Genomic DNA, 25,456 nt, shown 5'->3' on the forward strand with positions numbered 1-25,456 from the left:
TATGTCATGGCTATGGATGTTGTCATGGTTAACACATCTCTGCAACATTGTGTGGACATCGGGGGCAGTTCCACCTCCCTAGAAAGGTCTACTCCAAGGTACTGGCGAGGAGGGTCCAGTTGATTGAGGAGGAGCAATATGTTTTTCGTCCTGGCCGTAGAACTGTGGACCAGCTCTTTACCCTTGCTGGGGTGATGGAGGGGGCATGGGAGTTGGCCCAACCAATCCACATGTGTTTTGTGGATTTGGACAGTGTTCCAGTTCTCGAGCGGAAAAGGGTGGCTTGCCAACTCCGAGTCAGGAGAGAGATCCTGCCTCAAGTGGAGGAGTTTAAGTATCTCAGGGTCTTGTTCACAAGTGAGGGAAGAACGGAGCAGGAGATCGACAGGCGGACTGGAGCCAAACTGTCGTGGTGAAGAGGGAGCTGAGCCAGAAAGCAAGGCTCTCGATTTACAGATCGATCTACTTCCCAATCCTCACCTATGGTCATGAGCTTTGGGTAATGACAGAAAGTACGATATTGCGGATACAAGCACCCCCAATAGGGTGCAGCCTTATATAGGGGTGTAAATAGCCTAGTGGGTAACACACTCGCCTATGAACCAGAAGATCCGGGTTCGAATCCCACTTACTACCATTGTGTCCCTGAGCAAGACACTTAACCCTAAGTTGCTCCAGGGAGACTGTCCCTGTAATACTGATTGTAAGTCGCTCTGGATAAGGGCGTCTGATAAATGCTGTAAAATATAGGGTGAGGAGCTTGGACATTCGGGAGGGACTCAGAGTAGAACCGCTTCCACTAAATAAATGCTTAAATTTTATTTCACTCACCTGAATGAATCACATAATCCAAGTCCTGCTTCTCATCCTTCACTGTTACTTCCATTGTTTCCACCAAATTCACAGGTTTGATGATACCTGATTTCTTCTCTGTAGGCTTGTCGGACTTTTCTTCAGTATGTACATGTTGATGATGTTTGAGTTGACCTGATGTTCTAAAGCATTTAGAGCAAAGAGTGCACTGGTATATATTTGCAATATGTGTCCTCTTGTGTCTTCTAAGCTGTGATGCGTCTGTATAACTCTTCCCACACTGTTCACACTGGTAAGGCTTCTCTCCAGTATGTGTCCTCTTGTGTATTTTAAGGGATCCTGCTTCTGTATAACTCTTCCCACATTGTACACACTGGTAAGGCTTCTCTCCAGTATGTCTCCTCTTGTGTATTTTAAGGGATCCTGCTTCTGTATAACTCTTCCCACATTGTACACACTGATGAGGCTTCTCTCCAGTATGTGTCCTCTTGTGTGTTTTAAGGTGTGATGCTAGTGTAAAACTCTTCCCACATTGTACACACTGGTAGGGCTTCTCTCCAGTATGAATCCTCTTGTGCATTTTAAGGTGTGATGCTTGTGTAAAAGTCATCCCACATTGTACACACTGGTAGGGCCGCTCTCTAGTATGTGTCATCTTGTGTAGTTTAAGGTGTGATGCTAGTGTAAAACTCTTCCCACATTGTTCACACTGGTAGGGTTTCTCTCCAGTATGTGTCCTCTTGTGTAATTTAAGGTTTCCTGCTTGTGTAAAACTCTTTCCACATTGTTCACACTGGTAAGGCTTCTCTCCAGTATGTGTCCTCTTGTGTGTTTTAAGGTGTGATGCATGTATAAAACTCTTCCCACAGTCTTCACACTGGTAAGGCTTCTCTTCTGAATAGTTTCTCTGGCGTGTTTCAAGGATCTTCACTTGTCTTAAACTGTTGTCATACTTGTTGATCTGGCGCAACTTTTCTTCAGTTTCCACTTTACACTTATCATCAGCGAATTTGCTTTCATGTTCTGTAAAACAATGATGAAAAGCAATCAAAGACATTTATGAACTTGACTAGTCAAATTATGTCTATTGAGATCAAACAAATAAAATGGAATCTATTCTATAATGTTAAATAATTTGCCAATATCGGTGTGTATCACTGGGGTCAAAGCAAAGTAATGACCTCTAATGTATTTTGGTTTGTACATGTTACCTGATGAGGTAGTACTCAGCATGCAAAACCTTCAGTAGTGGGATATCAAAATGTGTACGTGTGTATATATGTACAGTACAGGCCAAAAGTTTAGACAAACCTTCTCATTCAATGTGTCTTCTTTATTTTCATGACCATTTACATTGGTAGATTCTCACTGAAGGCATCAAAACTATGAATGAACACATGTGGAGTTATGTACTTAACAAAAACAGGTGAAATAACTGAAAATATGTTTTATATTATAGTTTCTTTGCTCTGATTACTGCTTTGCACACTCTTGGCATTCTCTTGATGAGGTTCAAGAGGTCGTCACCTGAAATGGTTTTCACTTCACAGGTGTGCCTTATCAGGGTTAATTAGTGGAATTTCTTGCTTTATCAATGGGGTTGGGACCATCAGTTGTGTTGTGCAGAGGTCAGGTTACTACACAGTCGACAGCCCTATTGGACAACTGACAGGTGAAGTCACAAAAACCATCAAGCGCTACAACAAAACTGGCACACATGAGGACTGACCCAAAAAAGGAAGACCAAGAGTAACCTCTGCTTCTGAAGACAAGTTAATCCGAGTCACCAGCATCAGAAATCGCAAGTTATCAGCAACTCAGCTCATCGCCTCCTGAATCCTCCATCTCCCCCCTCTACCTCTCTCTCATCTGAAGACATTGCTACCATCCTCACAGGGAAGGTGGCTGCAATTAGCAAACAATTCTCACCCCCATCCCCAGACCTCATCCCGACATTACCTCTGAAACCAGAAGACTGTTTTCCATCACTCTCTGAATCACTCCTTCATGCTCTCTGAATCAGACTTCTCCAGTCAAGTCACCTCCCATCCCCTTACACCTTCTTCAGTCCATACAACCCACCATAACATCTGCTCTGACTCACGTCTTAAATTCTTCACTCACAACAGGAACATTTACATTTACAGCATTTACTAGACGCCCTTATCCAGAGCGACTTACAATCAGTAGATACAGGGACAGTCCCCCCTGGAGCAACTTAGGGTTAAGTGTCTTGCTCAGGGACACAATGGTAGTAAGTGGGGGTTGAACCTGGGTCTTTTGGTTCATAGGTGAGTGTGTCAAAAAAACCCACACTAAACCTATCTGTACTGGACAGCTACTGCCCAGTCTCCAACCTTTTTTTTTTCTTTCAAACATTCTTCAAAGAGCAGTCCTGGCTTAACTTTCTTCATTTCTCTATGAGCATGATCTTCTCGACCCTTTTTTTGTCTGGTTTCAGGAAAGGACATTCGACTGAAACCTCCCTCCTAGCAATGGTGGATGACCTTCGTGCTGCTCTGTCCTTGGCCCCCCTCTATTCTCAATATACACTTGCTCACATCATCCAATCACATGGCTTTCCTATCACTCCTTTGCTGAACAACACCCAGCTCTATTTGTCTTTCCCACCAGAAAATACCATGTCAACAAAAATTTCGGCTTGTCTCTCAGACATGGCATGGATGGCTGAGCGACACCTCCAATTGAACTTATCCACTTGGAGTTCTTGCACCTTTCCATGTGGATGTAAACACATAAGTCGCAGTGGGACTTGGCGCACAACGCTGCATTCCTGTCAGCACTAAATGCAGTAAGCCTGTCTAAGTGAACGACGGAGTGCGGAATCGATGCGCCACATCTCTGTAAAAACAAAGAAGTAACAGATCGATATCAACTATAAAAAAAAACAACGTTTTTTTTTCATCTTTCATCACATCTGGTCGCCTGAGTTTTAACCACGTGCAGCCCTGGACACCTAGTGATGTCATGTGTTGTGGTGAGAGTGACTATCGGTAGCAGAGCAGCTGGTAGCATTTAGCCAATTAACTGGGTTGCTAGGCTACTCATAACAAGTCCACGTCTTATTCCAGTTAAGTGATTGCTTGTGTGCTGTGTGATAGGGTATGTCGTACGTTTGGTTTTCCCTGTGTGTGTGCGAGTATAAAATGGATGTGAACCCGTAGTTCCATCAGCCAACAGAGTAGTAGTACTCTGCTATGCTTGTGTACAAGTTCATATGTGTGCTTAAAGAGTTGCTTAACCCTCCTTGGTGCTGAGCGAGAGAATAAGCCAAGAGGGAGCCAATCCACCGGAGCTTCTAAAAGTGGCAGTGGAGAGCTATTTAGAGCTTTTCAAAGTGGCATTAGCAGGAGGTGCTAATGACTGTGGCTTCAGCTCAGCTACTACCATCTTTAAGAAACATTTGAAAACCCACTTGTTTAAAAAGTATTTCAAACTAGTCTAACACTAACACATGCACAATGACAATCACTTCAACAAAGACATGCACACACAAACCCTCTTGGGTTTGGGCCAGAGAAGAGGCTGCCCACTGAGATGCATGTTGAACATTTTTGTTGTCTACAGTCTACTGGGGATTTCCTTGAATTATGTAATGATACCAGGGAGTTCATAAAAAAATTCGCATGATTACTATCTGAAAATCAATTTTTTTCAACATTAGATATACTCATTTTTGTCAGATACTGTATTTCTAACGATGCTATTATATGAAATACTCACCTGATGTGTAATAAAGAACTTAATAACTTGGAAGAATTGAAAACACAAAGGAGGGTGCAAAAAAGTAAGAAAAAAAACATGACATCTATGAAATCTATCAGTATTTAGATAGCAAGTCTGCATTAATATTCATTCCCAATCATAATCTGGAAGCACAATGAACAATTACATTTTACATTTAAGACATTCATCAGACGTCCTTATTCAGAGCGATTTAAAATCAGTAGTTACAGGGAAAGTCCCCCTGGGGCAACTCATGGGTTAGGTGTCTTGCTCAGGGACACAAAAGGTTCTGGTTCAAAGGCGAATGGGTCACCCACTAGGCTACTACCTCCCTGAACTTCCCCATAAACCAGCAACGGCCAGATGCTCCCCACAAGCATTCAGACAGAGAAGTGAAAGAATTATGAGAAAAGACCTGAATATGGTCACTTCTAAAATTCTTACTGATATCCAGATCACCTAAAGCCCCTCCAATCTTTTTAAATCCACTCACCTGAATATTCTTCATCATCTGACTCTTCCTTCACAACAATTCCTGTTGGTTCCAGTATTTTACCACAGTTCAGAGATGTGATGGTATCTGGTGATATTTCTGGTTTAACATGTGTGCTGCTCTGGTCTACACTCCTCAGATCAGCAGGTAACAGAGACAGACTGGGATCCATCTTGGGACCTTGGAATGAAGCAGAAGGTTCTTTCAACAATCATCTTTTCACCAATAATCATTCTAGAATTATTTTCTGCAGGACACACAACATTCATACTATTCCTAACAGTATTCCTATAAAATACAAATAAATAGACAAGGCAGATTTTTGATATTACATAAAAACACACAGTCATCTTTATAAATGATTCCCAGGAGATTCCTCAGTTGCAGCTATTTTTACAGCGAGCACAACCAACTCCAGCTTCTCTCTATTCACATAAAAAGGCTTGTAGCTCATGTGAGCTGCTGCATTTAGCTGCTAACGTGAAACTACTTTAGCATAACTGTATCTGTTGCTGTTAAACCTGTTCACCAGCCCGCTGGACACAAACTACTTACATTTAAGCTTTTTAAAAACCAATAAAAAGCGTCAGAAGAACATTCTGAAGTCTGACCCGAGTCTGTATGTAGAGCGAGTTTAAATCAGCCCGCTCCTCCCTCACCAGACCGCCGCTTTAAACAGTCCAAATAACACGCGTTTCTACATTTTATGTGGAATAAAATTACTTACCAATACGCAAAATCATAAAAACTCCAAAAACGGATCATTTATGTCAGCAGGGTGTCTCGCGCGTGCACTTGTTTGTGTTTTACTTGGTTTTCCTGCAGATGTAAACAGAAGCAGATTCGTCACACGGCAGCAGATTCGTCAATTTCAGAAAGCGACTCCTAGTGAGACAGGAAGCTCCGGAAAAGCTTCTACTTCATCTTGTACTTTAAGCTTATCGTTTAAAAAAACGAAACGTGTCCATTTTATAAATACTGTTTACAAAATGGACACATTACATAATCTGTGTGAAACAACCAACAGATATATATTTCTTGTAGACATATCAGTATTAAATATATTTTAATGTGTTTCTTCATCAAACAGAGACGAATGTAAACTTTTTATTTTATTAAACCAAGCACCAGGTGAAGACTGGAACCCCACAGAGACCATAGGTGGTAGTAGCCTAGTGGGTAACACACTCGCCTGTGAACCAGAAGACCCAGGTTGAAACTCCACTTACTACCATTGTGTCCATGAGCAAGACACTTTACCCTCAGTGTCTCCAGGGGGGGACTGTCCCTGTAACTACTGATTGTAAGTCGCTCTGGATAAGGGAATCTGCTAAATGCTGAAAATGTAAATGAGTTGGAAAAATGGTTTGTGTCCGGATATTTAGTCGACTACAACATAACATGTTATGGCTGATGTGGCGCCATGTATGACTGCTGAGGATGTTGTATTTCCTCTCCTGTCTGAGAACAGTGTCAGGTCTGCCATGGCTGAGTAGGATGTCATTGCTCTTAAACATATCAGACATACACAATGCACAGTATTACAGTGTTAATATTCACCTTTAGTGCGAACAGTGTTGCTTATCATCCTTCACTTCAGAGAAAGCATGTTAATGAATGTATAAATGATCCAATCATGGTCTAAATATTTCCACATCCCAGACATTGTCAAATATGCTCTAATTCTTTTATTTGGTATGAAAGTGTATTTTTGAAAGTTTTATTTGAATATTGAATTTGAAATGCTTGAAAGTGATTACTCTGAGCCTCTTTCTCAGATTGATTTATTTTTAATCAACTATCAGCCTCCTTCATTAAAAAAATCATGCACTTTAGTCATAAATAGCACTTATTGGAGAAACAGGTGTCCTTTTAATCTTTGGTTTCACCTTTTTTACTTTATTATGTAGTTTCAACATAATATGGTGTAATTATGGTGTAAACTATGGTGTAAACTAATGCAGAGGAAGAAAGACCAGATTTAAAATCTACTGTCCATCTGTCATCATTTGAAAGAAATACATTTCAAATGCAAATCATATTACATATATTATGGAATACAGTTATATATAAAAATAATCCATAGAGAACCATGATGCTAATTCTAATCCCATCTGCTTCGCGCTGTAAATTCATTTGGGGCGATGAGGCCATCATCTGCAAATTGCAGTATGTGGCCTACAGACCCTGTAGTCTTATCTGTGGTGGATCGATGTGCTTTTCTTCCTGGGAAAGAGCTTAAACAAATAGAATCCTGCAGAATCCTGCAAGGCAGTCCTGTACATCTGTGGTTCCAGACAGTGTGCAGGACTGTGGAGAGGAGTAGCACAAGTTCATTCGCTTCACTCCATCTGAGAGGGTGGGTAGATTTTGGTAGCTTGAATAACGGCTGTAATATTTATAAATGTTGAAAGGACTGCAGAGGGGGTCATCTGTTCCACCTCGACCAGAACCAACACAGACTCTCTACAGCACGTCTCCACCGACACCAGTGAAGCGGTACCAGCCAGCAGGACACCTGCACCATGTTCCCTTGCTCGCGGTGTGTGAGGAGAAGCAGCTCATCACATACACAAGCAGCGTTTGTGTATGTAGAAAATTTCATACTATCTTCATGGTTGTAATGGAGAGAGACCAAAGATCGAAGGACCCAAGTCCAGGTTGTCAAAACAGACTTTTACACAACAGAAGAAACAAAATAATACTCGGGGTGTCAAAGTCAAGTGGATAACAAACTTGAATACGAACCAGAAGACCCCGAGCAAGACACTTAATCCTGATTTGCTCCAGCTTGTATGGAACTTCTGACTAAATTGATCTGGATTTGGTTCTGCAAAATCCTGTAAATGTAGACGTCATCAACAACAACACCATTTATTTCTTATATAGCCCAAAATCACATACAGTATGTCTCAATGGGCTTTGACAGGCCCTACAGTTCACACCCCCCACACTTGACCCTTCTGCACACAAGGAAAAACTCCACACAAAAAAACTCTAGGAGAGAGAAAAAGAAAGGAAGAAACCTTGGGAAGGAGTGATACAGAGAGGGACCCCCTTCCAGGGTAGAGTGATCCTGCAAATGGTGTCAGTGCAGGGTTGGGGATGATATAATAATAAGTCCTACAGTTGTAGGGTTGGAGTCCAGTGTCATGGTCTAGATTACGTGTCCATAATGATGTTACTGGTCCATTTGAAGATCCCTGAAGCTGTAGTTGTAACGGTGGTGGTGGCTGTGGTGACCCTCTGGTTTGTTTCATGGTATGTCCTTGTTTAGCAGTTGTCAGGAAGTCAGCAGATGTCATTGGCAACAGTCAGCAGGCGGGAGTTAGATCGCCTTATAAAAGTTAGCCGCCTGGTTTGTGTGGCCCGACTGCTCTTGCTGGAATCTTTGGACCAGCATGCCAATATGTGAACGGTTTGGACTGATGATTAATAAATGATGAATAGTCCACTGTTTGTACTTACTGGTCTGTCCAAATATTCTTGTTCAGTCATTAATTAAAAAAAAAATTATCTGAATTCTGTTTTTGTTGTATGTTGGTGGTTTAAGCATGGTTCTGGTGACCAGCAAGGCACGGTCTAAAACACCAGTACCAAATTGACATTAAAGGCTGTTGATGGGTCACATTTAGTGAAAGTGAAGTGAAAGTGAAGTGATTGTCACACGTGATACACAGCAGCACAGCACACAGTGAAATTTGTCCTCTGCATTTAACCCATCACCCTGATTGAGCAGTGGGCAGCCATGACAGGCGCCCGGGGAGCAGTGTGTGGGGACGGTGCTTTGCTCAGCGGTACCTTGGCAGATCGGGATTCGAACCAGCAACCTTCTGATTACGGGGCCGCTTCCTTAACCACTAGGCCACCACTGCCCACAATACACATTTAGTCATGTGTATTGTGCTGTGGTGCTTTCACAACCTCAAATAACTCTCACTTACCACATACTCACACTAAATGGAAAAACTGAGACATACTTGTCCAGTCCAGCACCTTTATCCTCAGTTTCTATAGCAAGTCAGTGTTTGGAGACGTGGAGATGTGTTTGGTGTCGTGTTGGAATGCTGCCCTGTGGCCCAGTTACTGAACGGAGTGGATCACATTCTGCTTCAGTGTCACAGAAAATGTTGCAATTCATATTCAGCACTCTCACAGCCCAAAACCATGACATTCCAACCAGCCTGCTTGACTGTGAGCAAGACACGGACAAGGTCCCAGTAATCCATAATCTTAGTCTGACTGTCTATTGTCTGTAAATATAAATACAATTTAAAGTTGTTAGCATAAAATACCGTGTTCACAATATTTGTAACTAGGTGATAAGCCATCACGTCATTTCAAACCAGAAAGTTCCAATGACTGCCGAGGTATGAGAACTGCTGGAAGAATAGAATGGCTTTTATTGTCCCAATACACGTGTACAATAACTCCTTCAGTGCAGACATGTATGTAGAAAATAACACAAGAAAAAAACTAAATACACTAAATTTTGTAGAATGACAAATTACAGCGCAATATATAAATGGAAAGATTAAATAACTAAGTATGGTTTTATATTAGTGGTGGGCCGTTATTGGCGTTAACGTGCTGAGTTAACATGAGACTCTCATCGGGCGATAAAAAAAATATCGCCGTTAATCTATTCACAAAGTTGAGTTAAATGGTTACACTAGATTTATAAATATATTTCTTCTTTCTTGTGTCTTTTATTTTCTTATTTTCTAAAGAATTTTATTTTGTTTTTGAGACCCGGTTCAGGTCTCTTGGACACATGGTGTGAGCTGTGAGAGGTGCGTGGGGTTTGTGTGCAAAAAGTTATTTCTTTCATTTTAATTTATGTACATATTAGGAATATTTTTTTTATGTTCTTTTAATACTGTATATTGTAGAGAGAGGTGCAGAAAGACGCGATGTTGTGACGCGACCTTGCTTTTTGTACAGAATACACTTTGCACAGAAAATCTCTTGGGTGTCAGCTCATCATTTGTGGTTCAAGAAACGAAATCAAAAAGTTACACAACGCAGAAGAAGAAGCGCTACACTATGATGACTTTCACCTTGATATTTTAGCGCGGATGTATACCTAGCCGAATTGCACTGTAGGGGGCGAGAATGAGTCTTCGAACTGTGAAATTACCACATCAAACGTGACGTGGTAACATGGATGCAGCTGTTTAACTGAATAAACAGTTGGTAAACACAAGTACATCTTATTGAACATCATTTATTTTCATCACCAATTATCATAGTAGAACAGCTTTCTCAAGCAGTTTGTGATGCATTGTGGAAACAGGAGATGAGCCCCTGGTCTAATGCGCCACCTGGCTTGAGAAATCCGTTCTCAAAGACTTACTTTTAGTCATTATTTGGGTAGCACACATATTCTGAATGCCTTCGGCAGAATTCAAATGAGCCATTTTAATCTAGATTAATGTAGATTAATGTAGATTAAGAAAATTAATCTATGCCCACCTCTATTTTATATAGTGTGATATTTCATAGTAATGATGAGGATGTATAGTGAGTAGTGGATGTTGGACAGTGAGAATACAGTGACAGTTAAGAGTGCTTAAGGCTTTAAGCTCAATAGCCAATTTCTGTGGAGGCTGATAAAATCCTGTCTCCCAGCACCCATCCTCACCACCTGGCAGTGGTTGGCCTGAGGAAGCGGACCCTTAATTGGAAGTACCGTCCCACACACTGCTCCCCGGTCGCTTACCAAGCTCACCAAGAGTGATGGGTTAAATGCAGAGGACACATTTCACTGTGTTACCATGTGCAGAGCACAATGGCAATCATTTCACTTTTACTTCACTTTCTACATAGTGAAAGTGAAGTGATTGTCATTGTGAAACACTGCAGCACAGCACATGGTGACACAACAAAATGTATCCTCACCCTTGGTGAGCAGTGGGCAGCCATGACAGGCGCCCGGGGATCAGTGTGTGGGGACGGTGCTTTGCTTAGTGGCACCTCAGTGGCACCTTGGCGGATCGGGATTCGAACCGACAACCTCCTGATTACGGGGCCTCTTCCTTAACCGCAAGGCCACCTCTGCCTCTGCATCACTGTCTGGTTTGACAGCTGAGAAGATAATCGGTCTCTTTTCAATTCATGATGTAAATTTACCATGTTGCATCCAGAAAGAATTCTACTCAACTTGATGTGTCTGGCAGCTTGTCTGTTTTTGTTTTCCTCTTTTTTCCCCTTCATTTGTTGTAATTTGTTTCGTATGTATTTCTTATTTATTTATGTTAAAAAAGATTATTTGTTAAATTGTTTCGTTTTGTCTTAGTGGGTTCTGGCTTTTCTTTTCTTTTGTTGTGGGACATACCCCTAACTGGTTCGTAACACCATCAAGAAAATAATACAGAAGCATTTGGGCCTTCAGTGCCAGAATGAGCAAGAGTTTCATCCCACGGGCCATCGGATACCTGGACACTCAGGGACCTCTTTGGACTGACATGCATACACACAATCACACACGTCTCATGTCATATTTTGCAATGCTACAGCAGCATTTACAATTTATTATTTTTAGTATTAAAAAAAAAAGTATTATTTTTTTTTTAATGTTACTCTTTCTAGCACTTTATTTAGCCTGGTTTGTCAATGTCGCAGTATGTAACTTTGTTATGTTTAACTATGTTCTGTCTAACATGCATGTAGCTGAAATAACAATACAGCTCACTTATTTGCTTGAATGCTGAAAACAATGCACGTGTGTATTGAGCAGATTCAATTCTGAATGATCATTTCTACTGACGTTGGTACAATGATCGGCCCCGATCTAGTGCAATCACCCACAAAATATGTTCACTTATTCACCTTTCAACATGACAATGACCACAAACCTACATCCAAATCGACAACGGAATGGGTTCTCTAGAAAAAAATATAATATTTGGAATGGGCCGGACGTAAATACAGTGGGGTGACCTGAAGCGGGATGTGTACAAAAGATGCCGTCGCACATTTACAAGGAAGAGGGGGTAAATAATACCTAGTTACAATGTGCCATGCTAAAGGACGTCGACAAAAGGAGACTAAATGCAGTTTCGACAAAGTATTGGCTTTAATAAAGAAAACATTGTGTATGTGTAATTAAAATGTTTGTAGAATGTGTGCAGAATGTATGCCATTATGACAAATATGCGGTTATCCCCCCAGAATATAATAAGTGATATCCAGATCACTACAACCCCCTACAATCATTTGTACATAACTCACCTACATAGATTTCCTCATCCAACTCATCTATACATCAATTCCTGTTCATTCCAGTAATTTACCACAATGTGTAGCTGTGACTATATCTGATTTCTTCAGTTCAACGACTGCTATACACTTGTAGAGCTTTTCATCAGTATGTTCACGCTGATGACATTTGAGTTGACCCAATGTTGTTAAGTATTTAGAGCGAAGAGTGAACTGGCAGAGATTTGCAGTATGTGTCCTCTTGTGTCTTCTAAGAAGTGATGCACATGAAAAACTCTTCCCACATTCTACACACCGGAAGGGTTTTTCTCCTGTATGTGTCTGCTTGTGTGATTTAAGGGCTCCTGCTTGTACGAAACTCTTCCCACATTGTACACACTGGTAAGGCTTCTCTTTAGAATCATTTCTCTCACGTGTTTCAAGGATTTTCACTTGTCTTAAACTGTTGTCATACTTGTGCAGCTTTTCTTCAGTTTCCTCTTTACACCTTTGATCAGCAAATTTGATTTCCTGTTCTGTAAAAACAAAAAAAATAAATCCATCAAAGACATGTTTGAACCGGATTAATCAAATGGCATGAGATTTTAAGCAGGGGTTTTAGACACAACGTGTGAAGAATACTGTGTATATTGAAGCACAGTACACAGTGGTTGCACTATTGAAATTAAATATTAACACATTTACTCAATGTATAAAATGATTTTGAATAACTTTTGACTACAGGCGTGCAAAATTATTTGCTTATTTTTATAAAATGAATAATTCCAAAACCCATATGCTAGCTATTTAAAGTGAAGTGATTGTCACTTGTGATACACAGCAGCACAGCACACGGTGCACACAGTGAAATTTGTCCTCTGCATTTAACAATCACCCTGAGTGAGCAGTGGGCAGCAATGACAGGCGCCCGGGGAGCAGTGTGTGGGGACAGTGCGCACTGATGTGTAGGAGTTGATGTATTTTCATGAGTTGTTATTTATCTTTATAAAATCATTAAAATCTGTTCTTGTCATTGCTATCTGCTCCTCTCTCCTTTGTTGAATCCCTCTTCCTTCCCTGGCCGTAAAATGGATGTAACTCAATACTAAGTAGGAAAAGGATGACAAAACAAACTGTTTAATACTTTATTATTCATAGTATAGTATTCATACTTAATCTAATGTCAATTGAATAGAAACTGATAAGTCTAGAAGTACATGATTTCATGGACCTTTATGATCTTTCACAGGGTAATTGTGCAAAACAGGGATTCTATGTGTGGGAAAGGCACACATTTACAATTCTAGTCCAACGACTCCTTTCTTAGTAAAAACAAAAAAACTGCCAACTGGTCATCACAGTATGAGCAGCAAATTTGCAGTAGTTGCTTTTTTTTTTTTTTACCTCAAAGTGGGAAAAATGTTGTTCCTCTCCTCTGCTAGAGCATCATTACTGCTAATGGTTATGTCCGCAACATTCGTAGTTAGTGTGGAACTTCTGTGGGTCTCACATTTCTGATGTGCTTATCCACAATAACAGAGTAAATACAGTTCTTTATATAAACAGAGCTCCACTCACCTGAATAGACCTCATCATCCAACTCCTTCTTCACATCAATTCCTGTTCCTTCCAGTATTTTACCACAGACCAGAGATATGATGGAATCTGATGATATTTCTAGTTCAACATCTATGAAAAAGACACAGAGAAATTATACAAAGTAAAATATCTATATAAAATTACATATACAGCCTATCACCTTATAAAAATTTTCTTTTTAAGCAGCCTCTCCGGTTCCACAATGTTTTTTTGTATTCTTCTAAGAGGGGCCATTACATACACATTCACATATGAAACTGACAAGAATGCATTTATACTACTGAAAACTCACACACACATAGATGAAACACTCACACAGATTGACGTGAAATGGACACAGACATAGACTTATGAAACAAACAAAAGGCTTCAGCATTAAAGTTAAATGGTGTATTAAACGCCCATACAGCATTAGTTCGTGTGAGTGAAAATTTTTCACTATATATGGAAGGCGGTTCTATGGATTCTTGTGTGGCGACCACAATGCAGTTGCAGTTGATGTGATGGTCTAGTGTACTGGGGTTCTTTTTATACACACCTGAGACCTAATCGATCCATTATTAGTCACAGGTGAAATTCACATGACAAGGCAACAACATTTTTTTTATTGTATTGTGATGTAAGGAATAATCCACAAAATGTCATGGTTTATTCCACAACATGTCCCTTTATGTAGTCATAAGAAAGGTTACCTCCCATTTCTCATGCTTTGCCTGCCCCTTCCCTAAAGAAGTAACTCCACCGACCGACACAAGCGAAACGTTACAGTTGCTTGGTGATTGGATGTAAAAATAAGCACAAATTTTTTTTTGGTTCAGTCACGGCAACACATGAAATAGAAATACTGCATAAAAATAGTGCAATTAAACATCTCGTTTTAGTCAACTAAAATGAAGTCATTTTAGTATAGTTTTTAATTTTGTAAATCATATATAATCTTGTTTTTATTAGTCAACAATAATACATGATTTTGTTATTGTTATAGTCACATGACCAGCATTTACCTTGCGTCTCATATAGTTTCTGTCATGTCAAAATATATACTTTCCCCCGCTAGTTCCATATAGCAGTGCAGAAGCATGCTATTTGTGGCCAGAGCTTTTATTGACATCTTTGGTGTCTTCCTCTGGCTTCATAAATGTGCAGTCCATGACTCTATGGTTTGTGTTGTCAGTATGGGAAACACAAAACCATTCAAGCGTGGAGCGAATGCTGGATCTGTATCAATCTGTTTGGCCAAGACAAAAGGGATGCCCCTTTCCTATATTTTTGGCTAGTAGTGTATTGTTGGGTGTGGTTTAGAATGAAAGCTGCGGAATCTTGATTTAGTGCAACAGCTGGGCAAACTTAATTTATATTGATTGTGGTATCTTCAAATATACCACAATCATTCCGGTGCCAAAAAAGTCATCTCCTTCCTGCTTTAATGACTACCGTCCAATTGCACTTACCCCCATCCTCATGAAGTGCTTTGAACGGCTAGTCATGAAGCACATTAAGTCTGTCCTTCCCCCCTCACTGGACCCCTTCCAGTTTGCATATCGGCCCAACCGCTTGACCGATGATGCCATCTCCACTGCACTCCACTCAGCACTCACACATCAGGACAAAAAAGACTCATATGTTCGAATGCTGTTCATAGACTTCAGTTCAGCATTTAACACTATAATTCCACAACAGCTCACACAAAAACTGATCCAGCTGGGGTTCAACACCTCACTGTGTAACTGGCTGTTGGACTTCCTCACAGGAAGACCACAAGCAGTACGGGTTGGCAGTAGCACATCAAGTTCTTCATCAAGTTTGCGGATGACACGACTGTGGTGGGACTCATTAATAACAGGGATGAGTCTAACTACAGAAGGGAAGTGAGCCGCCTGGCCAAGTGGTGCGGAGACAACAATCTCTCTCTGAATGTAGAGAAGACGAAAGAGATTGACTTCAGGAGAGGAAACACTCAGCATGCTCCTCTGACCATCAACGGTGCATCTGTGGAGAGAGTGAGCAGCACCAAGTTCCTGGGTGTGCACATTACTGAGGATCTCTCCTGGACAAATAACACCACTGCACTGGCCAAGAAAGCACAGCAGCGTCTCTACTTCCTCCACAAACTTAGAAGAGCAAGAGCACCAGCCCCCATCATGTACACATTCTACAGAGGAACCATCGAGAGCATCCTGTCTAGCTGCATCACTGTGTGGTTTGGAGCCTGCAATGCATCCTGCCAAAAAACTCTCCAACGCATAGTCAGAGCAGCTCAGAGAATCATCGGTGTCCCTCTCCCCTCCCTCCCAGACATCTACAGCACACGCCTCACCAAAAAAGCCCTCTGCATAGCAGCTGATCCCACCCACCCAATGCAAACCTTCTTCAGCCTGCTGCCATCAGGGAGGAGACTGCGGAGTCTCCAGGCCAGGACCAGCAGACTGAACGACAGCTTCACCCATCAGGCTGTCAGGAAACTCAACTCCCTCCCAGCTCTGCCCCCACTCCCCTCACTCCCCTATTCTGCTCCACAAACTTTCTGAACCCTAACACACACAAACTGACCATGCACCAGTCACTCTGTGCAGCTCTGGTCTGCCAACTACCTCACTTGTCACTTCGTCACTTTAAACTTACCTCTGTTGCACTACATGGGTTTGCACTCTCCACCATGTGCCCTTATTTGTATATGGTGTTTTTAAAATTGTATATTGTGTTTTTTAAAATTGTATTTATACCTTTGTATTCAATGTTACTGTCTTGTATTTAATGTTACTTGTATGGGTCTGAGAGTAACGTAATTTCAATTCTCTGCATGTCCTGTACATGTGGCAGAATTGACAATAAAGCTGACTTTGACTTTTTTCCGCAGCCACATCAGTACATGGAAGATCTGGCATTGCACCTGAATTCTATCAGCCCTGTGTGTATACTTAGTACAATTACTAGTAATAGTACACTAGACATTTACAGAATTTATCAGACATTTACCATTTACCAGACATAGATCATCACATCAACTTTACTCCTCCTTGAACCGTCACCTTATCATGGTCGAAGAGTTTGAGAGCCCTAATGATCCTGGGAGCTATGTTGTCTGAGGCACTTGGTGCCCCTGGTAGGGTCTCCCATGACAAATTGGTCTTATTAAAGGGTGAGTCAAAGAACGGTTCAGAAGACCTTTCATACAAATAAAAATAAATAAATAATAAAGAGAGAGAGGTTGGACACTCTCCTTTGCTGGAGTTGTCTGGGTGAGAGGCGGAGCGCTGGGGTTGGCTTTTTGTTAGCCCGAAGACTCTCAGCCTGTTTGTTAGGGCTTACCCAGGGGGACAGGAGGATAGCTTCCCTGTGTCTTTGGGTCAGGGAAAGAGTCCTGACTGTTGTTTGCACTTATGTGGCGAATAACAGCTCAGAGTACCCACCCTTTTTGGAGTCCCTTGGATGAGTACTAGATAGTGCTCTAACTTGGGACTCCATTGTCCTGCTGGGGGACTTCAACGCTCACGTGGACAATGACCGCATGACCTGGAGTGCCGTGATTGGTAGAAACGGCCCGCCAGATCTGAACTTGAGTGGTGTTTCGTTACTGGACTTCTGTGCAAGCCGCAGTTTGGCCATAACGAGCACCATAAAGGGACATAAAGATGCCCCTCGGTATATTGGTACCAGGGTAGCCTAAGTAGCAGGTCGATGATTGACTTTGTAGTCATATCATCTGACCTGCGGCCATGTTTTGGACACCCGGGTGAAGAGAGTAGCAGTCAACTGATCTCCACCTGGTGGTGAGTTGGATCAGATGGCAGGGGAAGATGCCATGGAGACCTAGCAGACCCAAACGTATAGTGAGGGTCTGCTGGGAATGCCTGGAAGAAGAACCTGTCAAGATGGCCTTTAATTCCCACCTCCGGCAGAGCAGTCAGGCTGAAGAAGGAGGCCTATGGGTCTGTGGAATTCCAGAAGGAGCAGACAGGTACCGGACGGCCAAGCGGGGTGCAGCAGTGGCAGTCGCAGAGGCAAAATCTCGGGTGTGGGAGGAGATCGGTGAGGCCATGGAGAAAGACTACCGATCGGCTCCACAGAGGTTCTGGCAAACCATCCTTAGGAGCGGAAGGCAGCAACTCGCTCACACGGTGTACAGTGGGGATGGGGAGCTGCTGCCGTTGACTGGGGCTATAGTCGGGCAGTGGAAGGAATACTTTGAGGAGCTCCCGCTGACGTGCATTCCGATGAGGAACCAGAGCTAGGATGCCTGGGTATGGACTGTCCAATCTCAGGGGCAGAAGTTGCTGAGGTAGTCAAACAGTTGCATAGCAGCGGAGCCCCGGGGTGGATGAGAACAGTCCGGAGTATCTCATGGCTATGGATGTTGTCATGGTTGACACATCTCTGCAACATTGTGTGGACATCGGGGGCAGTTACACCTCCCTGGAAAGGTCTACTCCAAGGTACTGGAGAGGAGGGTCCAGTCGATAGTTGAATCTCAGATTGAGGAGGAGCAATGTGGTTTTCGTCCTGGCCGTAGAACTGTGGACCAGCTCTTTACCCTTGCTGGGGTGATGGAGGGGGCATGAGAGTTTGCCCAACCAATCCACATGTGTTTTGTGGATTTGGACCGTGTCCCCAGGGGCACCCTATGGGGGGCACTCCAGGAGTATGGGGTGGATGGCCTTTTGTTAAGGGCCATTCAGTTCCTGTACCAGAGGAGCGTGAGTTTGGTCCGCATAGCTGGCAAGAAGTCGGACCTGTTCCCGGTGAGGGTTGGCTGCCCTTGTCACCGGTTCTGTTCATAACCTACATGGACAGAATTTCTAGGAGCAGCCATGGTATGGAGTGTGTCATGTTTGGTGGCAGGAGAATCTCGTCTTTTGCAGATGATGTGATCCTTCTAGCTTCACCAGTCTCTGACCGAGTGCGAAGTGACAGGGATGAGGATCAGCACCTGAAAATTAAAGTACATCGTTCTCGACCGGAAAAGGGTGGCTTGCCAACTCCGAGTCGGGAGAAAGGTCCTGCCTCAAGTGGAGGAGTTTAAGTATCTCAGGGTCTTGCTCACAAGTGAGGGAAGAAGGGAGCAGGAGATCGACAGGCGGATTGGGGCCAATCTGTCATGGTGAAGAGCCAGAAAGCAGGGCTCTTGATTTACCGGTCGATCTACGTCCCAATCCTCACCTATGGTCATGAGCTTTGGGTAATGACCGAAAGAACAATATCGCAGATACAAGCACCCTCCATAGGGCGGTTGGGCGCAGCCTTAGAGATAGGGTGAGGAGCTCAGACATTCGGGAGGGACTCAGAATAGAACAACAACAACATTTATTTCTTATATAGCCCAAAATCACATACAGCATGTCTCAATGGGCTTTGACAGGCCCTACAGTTGACACCCCCCACACTTGACCCTTCTGCACACAAGGAAAAACTCCACACAAAAAAAACTCTAGGAGAGAGGAAAAAAAAAAAAAAAAAAAGGAATAAACCTTGGGAAGGACTGATACAGAGAGGGACCCCCTTCCAGGGTAGAGTGAGCCTGCAAATGGTGTCAGTGCAGGGTTGGGGATGATATAATAATAAGTCCTACAGTTGTAGGGTTGGAGAAGTCCAGGAGGTAGTCAGTGTCATGGTCTAGATTACGTGTCCATAATGATGTTACTGGTCCATTTGAAGATCCCTATAGCTGTAGTTGTAACGGTGGTGGTGGCTGTTGTGACCCTCTGGTTTGTTTCATGGTATGTCCTTATTAAGCAGTTGTCAGAACCGCTGCTCCTCCACATCGAGAAGAGCCAGTTGAGGTGGTTCAGGCATCTGGTCAGGCTACCTACTGGACGCCTCCCTGGGGAGGTGTTTCAGGCATGTCCTGCCGGCAGGAGTCCCCCGGATCGACCCAGGACATGCTGGAGAAATTATATCTCCAGTCTGCCGGAGGAGCTGGTAGAGCTGGCTGGGGAGAACCCAGGGTGGTAGTAGCCTAGTGGGCTCGCCTGTGAACTAGAAGACCTGGGTTCGAATCCCACTTACTACCATTGTGTCCCTGAGCAAGACACTTAACCCTACGTTGCTCCAGGGAGACTGTCCCTGTAACTACTGATTGTAAGTCGCTCTGAATAAGGGCGTCTGATAAATGCTGTAAATGTAAATGTAAATGAGAACCCTACTTGGGATGTTGCCCCCCCGAGCCGGACCCAGACAAGCAGAGAAAGACAAGGAAGAGTACTACTATAACCAACATAAAACACTAAAAGAGACAACATGAAGAAACAGAAGGACCAGGGAACATGAGGGCTGTATATGGAGAACCTTTTGTGAATATTATTTTTCAGTGTATAAAACGCTGTATCACCCTATTATAGGGGGAAATGTGTGTATGTAGGAGATATTTATTTACAGTAATAAACCCACTATCTGAAATGCTTAAATTTTATTTCACTCACCTGAATGAATCACATAATCCAAGTCCTGCTTCTCATCCTTCACTGTTACTTCCACTGTTTCCACCAAATTCACAGGTTTGATGATACCTGATTTCTTCTCTGTAGGCTTGTCGACCTTTTCTTCAGTATGTACATGTTGATGAAGTTTGAGTTGACCTGATGTTCTAAAGCATTTAGAGCAAAGAGTGCACTGGTAGACATTTGCAATATGCGTCCTCTTGTGTCTTCTAAGGTGTGATGCGTCTGCATAACTCTTCCCACACTGTTCACACTGGTAAGGCTTCTCTCCAGTATGTGTCCTCTTGTGTATATTAAGGGATCCTGCTTGTGTAAAACTCTTCCCACATTGTACACACTGGTAGGGCTTATCTCCAGTATGTCTCCTCTTGTGTATTTTAAGGGTTCCTGCTTGTGTAAAACTCTTCCCACATTGTACACACTGATAGGGCTTCTCTCCAGTATGTGTCCTCTTGTGTGTTTTAAGGTGTGATGCTAGTGTAAAACTCTTCCCACATTGTACACACTGGTAGGGCTTCTCTCCAGTATGAATCCTCTTGTGTATTTGAAGGTGTGGTGCTCGTGCAAAACTCATCCCACATTGTACACACTGGTAGGGCTTCTCTCCAGTATGAATCCTCTTGTGCATTTTAAGGTGTGATGCTAGTGTAAAACTCTTCCCACATTGTTCACACTGGTAGGGCTTCTCTCCAGAATGTATCCTCTTGTGCATTTTAAGGTTTCCTGCTTGCGTAAAACTCTTCCCACATTGTACACACTGGTAGGGCCTCTCTCCAGTATGTGTCCTCTTGTGTATTTTAAGGTCTGATGCCTGTGTAAAACTCTTCCCACATTGTACACACTGGTAGGGCCTCTCTCCAGTATGTGTCCTCTTGTGTATTTTAAGGTCTGATGCCTGTGTAAAACTCTTCCCACATTGTACACACTGGTAGGGCTTCTCTCCAGTATGTGTCTTCTGGTGTCTTGTAAGGAATGATGCTTGTGTAAAACTCTTCCCACAGTCGTCACACTGGTAATAGTTTCTCTGGCGTGTTTCAAGGATCTTCACTTGTCTTAAACTGTGGTCATACTTGTTGATCTGGTGCAACTTTTCTTCAGTTTCCACTTTACACATTTCATCAGCGAATTTGCTTTCATGTTCTGTAAAACAATGATGAAAAGCCATCAAAGACATTTATGAACTTGACTAGTCAAATTATGTCTATTGAGATCAAACAAATAAAATGGAATCTATTCTATAATGTTAAATAATTTGCCAATATCGGTGTGTATCACTGGGGTCAAAGCAAAGTAATGACTTCTAATGTATTTTGGCTTGTACGTTACCCGATGAGGCAGTACTCAGCTTGCAAAACCTTCAGTAGTGGGATATCAAAATGTGTACATGTGTATATGTACAGTACAGGCCAAAAGTTTAGACACACCTTCTCATTCAATGAGTTTTCTTTATTTTCATGACCATTTACATTGGTAGATTCTCACTGAAGGCATCAAAACTACGAATGAACACATGTGGAGTTATGAACTTAACAAAAAAAGGTGAAATAACTGAAAACATGTTTTATATTCTAGTTGCTTTGCTCTGATTACTGCTTTGCACACTCTTGGCATTCTCTCGATGAGCTTCAAGAGGTCATCACCTGAAATGTTAAAATTCATATTATGGCAAGAACCAATCAGCTAACTAATGAAAAACGAGTGGCCATCATTATTTTAAGAAATGAAGATCAGTCAGTCGGGAAAATTGCAAAAACTTTAATTGTGTCCCCAAGTGAAGTCACAAAAACCATCAAGTGCTACAACGAAACTGGCACACATAAAGACTGTCCCCAAAAAAGGAAGACCAAGAGTAACCTCTGCTTCTGAAGACAAATTATTCCAAGTCACCAGCATCAGAAATCGCAAGTTATCAGCAACTCAGCTCACCGCCTCCTGAATCCTCCATCCCCCCCCTCTACCTCTCACCCCCATCCCCAGACCTCATCCCGACATTACCTCTGAAACCAGAAGACTGTTTTCCTTCACTCTCTGAATCACTCCTTAATGCTCTCTGAATCAGACTTCTCCAGTCAGGTCACCCCACCACCTGCTCTCTGGATCCGATCCCCTTACACCTCCTTCAGTCCATACAACCCACCATAACATCGGCTCTGACTCACGTCTTAAATTCTTCACTCACAACAGGAACATTTACATTTACAGCATTTACCAGACACCCTTATCCAGAGCGACTTACAATCAGTAGATACAGGGACAGTCCCCCCCTGGAGCAACTTAGGGTTAAGTGTCTTGCTCAGGGACACAATGGTAGTAAGTGGGGGTTGAACCTGGGTCTTCTGGTTCATAGGTGAGTGTGTTAACCACTAGGCTACTACCACCCCATTTCCCACTGCTTTCAAACAGGCTGTCATTGCTGTCAAAAAACCCACACTAAACCCATCTGTACTGGACAGCTACTGCCCAGTCTCCAACCTTTTTTTTCTTTAAAACATTCTTCAAAGAGCAGTCCTGGCTAAACTTTCTTCATTTCTCTATGAGCATGACCTTCTCGACCCTTTTCAAGGAAAGGACATTCAACTGAAACCTCCCTCCTAGCAATGGTGGAAGACCTTCGTGCTGCTCAGTCCTTGGCCCCCCTCTATTCTCAATATACACTTGCTCACATCATCCAATCACATGGCTTTCCTATCACTCCTATGCTGAACAACACCCAGCTCTATTTGTCTTTCCCACCAGAAAATACCATTTCAACAAAAAATTCGGCCTGTCTCTCAGACATGGCATGGATGGCTGAGCGACACCTCCAATTGAACTTATCCACTTGGAGTTCTTGCACCTTTCCATGTGGATGTAAACACATAAGTCACCGTGGGACTTGGCGCACAACGCTGCATTCCTGTCAGCACTAAATGCAGTAAGCCTGTCTAAGTGAACGACGGAATGCGGAATCACTGCGCCACATCTCTGTAAAAACAAAGAAGTATCAGATCGATAATCAATTTTCATCTTTGTCGAAGTCACATCTGGTCGCCTGAGTTTTAACTATGTGCAGCCCTGGACACTTAGTGATGTCATGTGTTGTGGTGAGAGTGAATATCGGTAGCAGAGCAGCCCAGCTGGTAGCATTTAGCCAATTAACTGGGTTGCTAGGCTACTCATAACAAGTCCACATCTTATTCCCGTTAAGTGATTGCTTGAGTGCCGTGTGATAGGGTATGTTGTACATTTGCGTTTTCCTGTGTGTGTGGGAATATAAAATGGATGTGAACCCGTAGTTCTGTGTGTGGCCACCCCAACCATCAGCCAACAGAGTAGTAGTACTCTGCTATGCTCGTGTACAGGTTCATATGTGTGCTTAAAGACTTGCTTAACCCTCCTTGGTGCTGAGCGAGAGAATAAGACAAGAGGGAGCCAATCCACCGGAGCTTCTCCAAGTGGCAGTGGAGAGCTATTTAGAGCTTTTCAAAGTGGCATTAGCAGGAGGTGCTAATGACTGTGGCTTCAGCTCAGCTACTACCATCTTTAAGAAACATTTGAAAACCCACTTCAACAAAGACACGCACACACACTCAAAAAAATAAATAAATAAATAAATAAATAAATATATATGATCATATAGGTGATCATAGATTAATTTTCTTAATCTAGATTAATCTCACCGTAATCTTGGAATTTTGGATTAATCTAGATTAAAATGGCTCATTTGAATTCTGCCGAAGGCATTCAGAATATGTGTGTGTCTTTAAGAAACTAAAAGACACAAGAAAGAAGAAATATACTTATAAATCTAGTGTAACCATTTAACTCCGGGACAATAGCTTGCGTAGTATAGACCCAGCTCCCAACCCAACTTTGTTTTTTTTTTTATCGCCCGATAACGGCCCACCACTAATATATATATATATATCATATCTACCACTTATTTTCTTAGCATGTTCTATTCTTTTTTCATTCTTATTCATTTTTTAACTCAAAATCAATGGAAACCAAATGAGAATTGCTGGTATCTTCCTCTTGCAAGTCGCTTCGGATAAATAAGCGTCTGGCAAGTAAAGTAAAAGTTAAGTGTTCATTGTAACTTTAGACTTAAGTTTTGATTTATTATGATCAGAGGAAGGTTAAGTTTAAAAATAAAATGTTTAAACGTAATAAATTCTCCTGGTCCTCATTTTAAAATTATTTCAAAAATTATCAATAATTATAGATATTAACTGATATGAAACAGTGATATCATGATACAGTTTTAAACCAAATCACCCAGCCATAATAGTACCTATTCTTCCTGTATGATTTACTGCTTGTAAATTTGGTTTGGTGATTGGTTTTATCAAATGTTAATTTCTAAACTTTACTTTACTTTACTTTACTTTATTTGGCAGACGCTTTTATCCAAAGCGACTTACAATGGGAAGACACCAGCAATTCTCGTTCGATTTCTATAGAATATCAAGTATACAAACTAAGAGCCCTGATAAGGCTTAGACTTGTCATTGAAGAACATGCTCGGAGAGTGTTGGGTGCTAGACTAAGAAAAATTATAATGTACTTATACATCTTGTATTTGTTTGTTAAATGTGTATGCATGTGTATGTGTTAAATTTATCTGTAATATTTTTGGAATAAGAGGGTTTTCACCTTCTTCTTAAAAGTGGTGATAGTCTCGGCTAGTCGTGTGGAGGAGGGCAGGTTGTTCCACCAGCCAGGGACAACAACGGAGAACAGACATGATTGGAATCGGAGACCCCGTGAAGAAGGAATTTTTAGTCTCCTTTCGTTTGCCGATCTGAGAGAGCGTGTAGGAGTGTATCTAGGTAGTAGTGTGTTGATGTAGGAGGGCGCAGTTCCATTTACAGCCCTGTAGGCAAGCATCAAGGATTTGAACTCAATGCGAGCAGCTACCGGGAGCCAGTGGAGGGAGGTAAGGAGAGGTGTAACATGGGTGTATTTTGGCTGATTGAAGATGAGGCGGGCTGCCATATTTTGGACCATCTGGAGTGGTTTTATGGTGACTGCAGAGGCTCCAGCCAGGAGAGAGTTACAGTAGTCGAGTTTGGAGATGACCATTGCCTGGACGAGGAGCTGCGTAGCCTGTTGTGAGAGAAAAGGCCGAATCTTGCGAATGTTGTAGAGAGTGAACCTGCAGGATCTGGAGATCGCAGCAACATGATGG

The 25,456-nt window shown here is 42.3% G+C and overlaps 2 protein-coding genes across 2 annotated transcripts in view; both read right to left on the bottom strand.

The window, feature by feature from the left end:
* LOC114785464 (zinc finger protein 493-like) overlaps window positions 1–25,456 on the bottom strand; it is a 478,845-nt gene that overhangs the window by 385,380 nt on the left and 68,009 nt on the right. The window lies entirely within an intron of this gene.
* The window catches only part of LOC114785632 (zinc finger protein 493-like), a 32,498-nt gene that overhangs the window by 5,643 nt on the left and 1,399 nt on the right, over window positions 1–25,456 (bottom strand). Inside the window, exons 2-6 of the mRNA XM_028972069.1 lie at window positions 20,269–21,426; window positions 13,832–13,942; window positions 12,503–12,789; window positions 4,889–4,892; window positions 832–1,704 (exon numbers count right to left, since the gene is read on the bottom strand). Of these exons, the coding sequence (XP_028827902.1) occupies window positions 832–1,704; window positions 4,889–4,892; window positions 12,503–12,789; window positions 13,832–13,942; window positions 20,269–21,400 (2,407 nt within the window). The 5' untranslated portion in view covers window positions 21,401–21,426. The remainder of the gene's footprint in view (window positions 1–831; window positions 1,705–4,888; window positions 4,893–12,502; window positions 12,790–13,831; window positions 13,943–20,268; window positions 21,427–25,456) is intronic.

This window comes from Denticeps clupeoides, chromosome 3 (genome assembly GCF_900700375.1).
Source record: "Denticeps clupeoides chromosome 3, fDenClu1.1, whole genome shotgun sequence".
NCBI classification, from domain to species: Eukaryota; Metazoa; Chordata; class Actinopteri; order Clupeiformes; family Denticipitidae; genus Denticeps; species Denticeps clupeoides.